We start from the raw sequence: 2,500 nt of genomic DNA, 5'->3' as shown, positions 1-2,500 counted from the left end.
TTCTCTCCACCTTCTGTCTGGTCTCCCACGCTTCCCATCTCGCGCCGTCCACTCGGTAACACACTTGCTCCATCGCTCGTCAATTGTTTGTACTAACTTACCTGCCCAATTCCACTTCTTCACTTTTACAGCCTCCACAACGGTCCATCAGCATTATTCCCATCGGTGATCTCTCCATTCTCCTCTGTACATTCCTTACTTTTGTTTCCATTGTCTTCGTCAGTTTATCCGTACATTATTGCTGGTAGAATGCATTGATTGTAAACTTTACGTTTCAAACATAAGACTTCTAAAGATTTTATCATATTTATCAAACACTTTCCAACCAATTGCAATACGCCTTTTTATTTCATTATCATGATCTTTGGACACTTTTACTATCTGGCCAAAATAATTATACTCTTCAACTTCTTCAAGACTCTCACCATCGATTATAGTCTCTTTACTTTCAACTTTCGTATTGAACATTACTTTAGTTTTAGACTTATTCATTTTTAAACTTACTTTGAGACTTTCCTTATTCAGATCATTCAGCATATCTTACAAGACTTCTGCACTTTCTGAAATAAGAATAATGTCATCCGCAAATCCTAGGTCGTTCAAATGTTCGTCATTAATCTTCAAGCCTTTCTTTTCCCAAGTCAACGTTCTGAAAATATCTTCCAAGCAAGCTGTAAATAATTAGGATGAAATTGTATCGCCTTGCCGCACTCCTTTCTCGATCTTGATCTTTTCTGTACCTTTATGTAGTCGAATTACAGCGGTACCTTTCGCATAAATCTTTTTAAGATCCCTTACGATTTGATCGTTTGTACTCTGTGTAACGAGTTTAGTATTGCTATTTGTTCTACCGAGTCAAATGCCTTCTCGTAATCTACAAAAGCTATACAAAGAGATACATTATTGAACTTATCTTTGCTTGTTAATTTCCAGGTCTTATCAACTTTGTGATTAAAGGTCAGATGTCAACAGATATACCATTCACTAAAAATCATCGAAAAAGTACTTTTTAAAAGCATACAAATAAAGTTTTTACCTGTTACAGAAGAATTTATTCAGAAAATTCACTTTTAATTGCGCCTCGCATACCACTTTTCCGAAGTCTAGATATTCAGAATAACAATATTGTTTGTTTGGCAACTGTGACGTCACGAACGCGGAATTCCCCGAACCTTTCCCGAAGCGCACGGGCGGAATGTTTCGAATAGCAGACGACGCAATGAAATGAAGACAAAACTGTTTTTTGCCAAATTTGATAAGATGTACATGGTGGAATTATATAGAATACTGTCAGTATGCTTTTTTATGTACATTAAACTGTAAATACAAAAAGTTATGGAAGTCTTGATATCTGACTTTTAAAGGTCAGATATCAAGACTTCCATAACTTTTTGTATTTACAGTTTAATGTACATAAAAAAACATACTGACAGTATTCTATATAATTCCACCATGTACATCTTATCAAATTTGGCAAAAAACAGTTTTGTCTTCATTTCATTGCGTCGTCTGCTATTCGAAACATTCCGCCCGTGCGCTTCGGGAAAGGTTCGGGGAATTCCGCGTTCGTGACGTCACAGTTGCCAAACAAACAATATTGTTATTCTGAATATCTAGACTTCGGAAAAGTGGTATGCGAGGCGCAATTAAAAGTGAATTTTCTGAATAAATTCTTCTGTAATAGGTAAAAACTTTATTCATATCCTTTTAAAAAGTACTTTTTCGAGCAATACGATGATTTTTAGCGAATGGTATATCTGTTGATATCTGACCTTTAACCATCTTTTATGAATTAAACTTTATTTGTATTGGCTGTGCCCCTCATGTGTGTGTGTGTTAATGTGTGTGTGTGTGTGTTAATGTGTGTGTGTGTGTGTGTGTGTGTGTGTGTGTGTGTGTGTGTGTGTGTGTGTGTGTGTGTGTGTGTGTGTGTGTGTGTGTGTGTGTGTGTGTGTGTGTGTGTGTGTGTGTGTGTTTGTGTGTTAATGTGTGACGTATCCATGTAAAACTAACCAATCTAACAAACCAAGTAACAGTGATAATAACCCTCACCCTTTATCTTCCCCCCCTACATCTGTTGGGGACATGCAGAAGGCCACACATGCGGAGAGAACCACACCACATGCAAAGACGGCATGTGTGTTCACGATAACTTCTTCTGTGATGGGTTCTACGATTGTTCCGATGAAGATGACGAGGCTGGATGTGGTACGTACTGTACATCGGTGACAACGTGTACGGTGTGACTCCCCTCGGCTGACTAGTATCGTCTGACATCAACACATAACTACATGAGATAGATAGATAGATAGATAGATAGATAGATAGGGTGAGAGAGAGAGAGAGAGAGAGAGAGAGAGAGAGAGAGAGAGAGAGAGAGAGAGGGAGAGAGAGAGGGAGGGAGGGAGAGAGGTGTGTTGGGATGGATCCTGGACAGAAATGTTGTATTTAGGTGCATCGTATACTTCATTGAATTTATTCTGACTAACGCCTCCAGAAT

The 2,500-nt window shown here is 38.3% G+C and overlaps 1 protein-coding gene across 1 annotated transcript in view; it reads left to right on the top strand.

The window, feature by feature from the left end:
- The window catches only part of LOC143018129 (uncharacterized), a 17,420-nt gene that overhangs the window by 8,447 nt on the left and 6,473 nt on the right, over positions 1–2,500 (top strand). The window contains exon 4 of the mRNA XM_076173255.1: positions 2,092–2,208. Within this exon, the coding sequence (XP_076029370.1) occupies positions 2,092–2,208 (117 nt within the window). The remainder of the gene's footprint in view (positions 1–2,091; positions 2,209–2,500) is intronic.

The sequence above is a fragment of the Oratosquilla oratoria genome, chromosome 34 (assembly GCF_046742065.1).
Source record: "Oratosquilla oratoria isolate Oo_2021 chromosome 34, ASM4674206v1, whole genome shotgun sequence".
Lineage (NCBI taxonomy): Eukaryota > Metazoa > Arthropoda > Malacostraca > Stomatopoda > Squillidae > Oratosquilla > Oratosquilla oratoria.
Note: the sequence above shows the minus strand (reverse complement) of the source record. Positions and strands in the feature narration are given on the sequence as shown.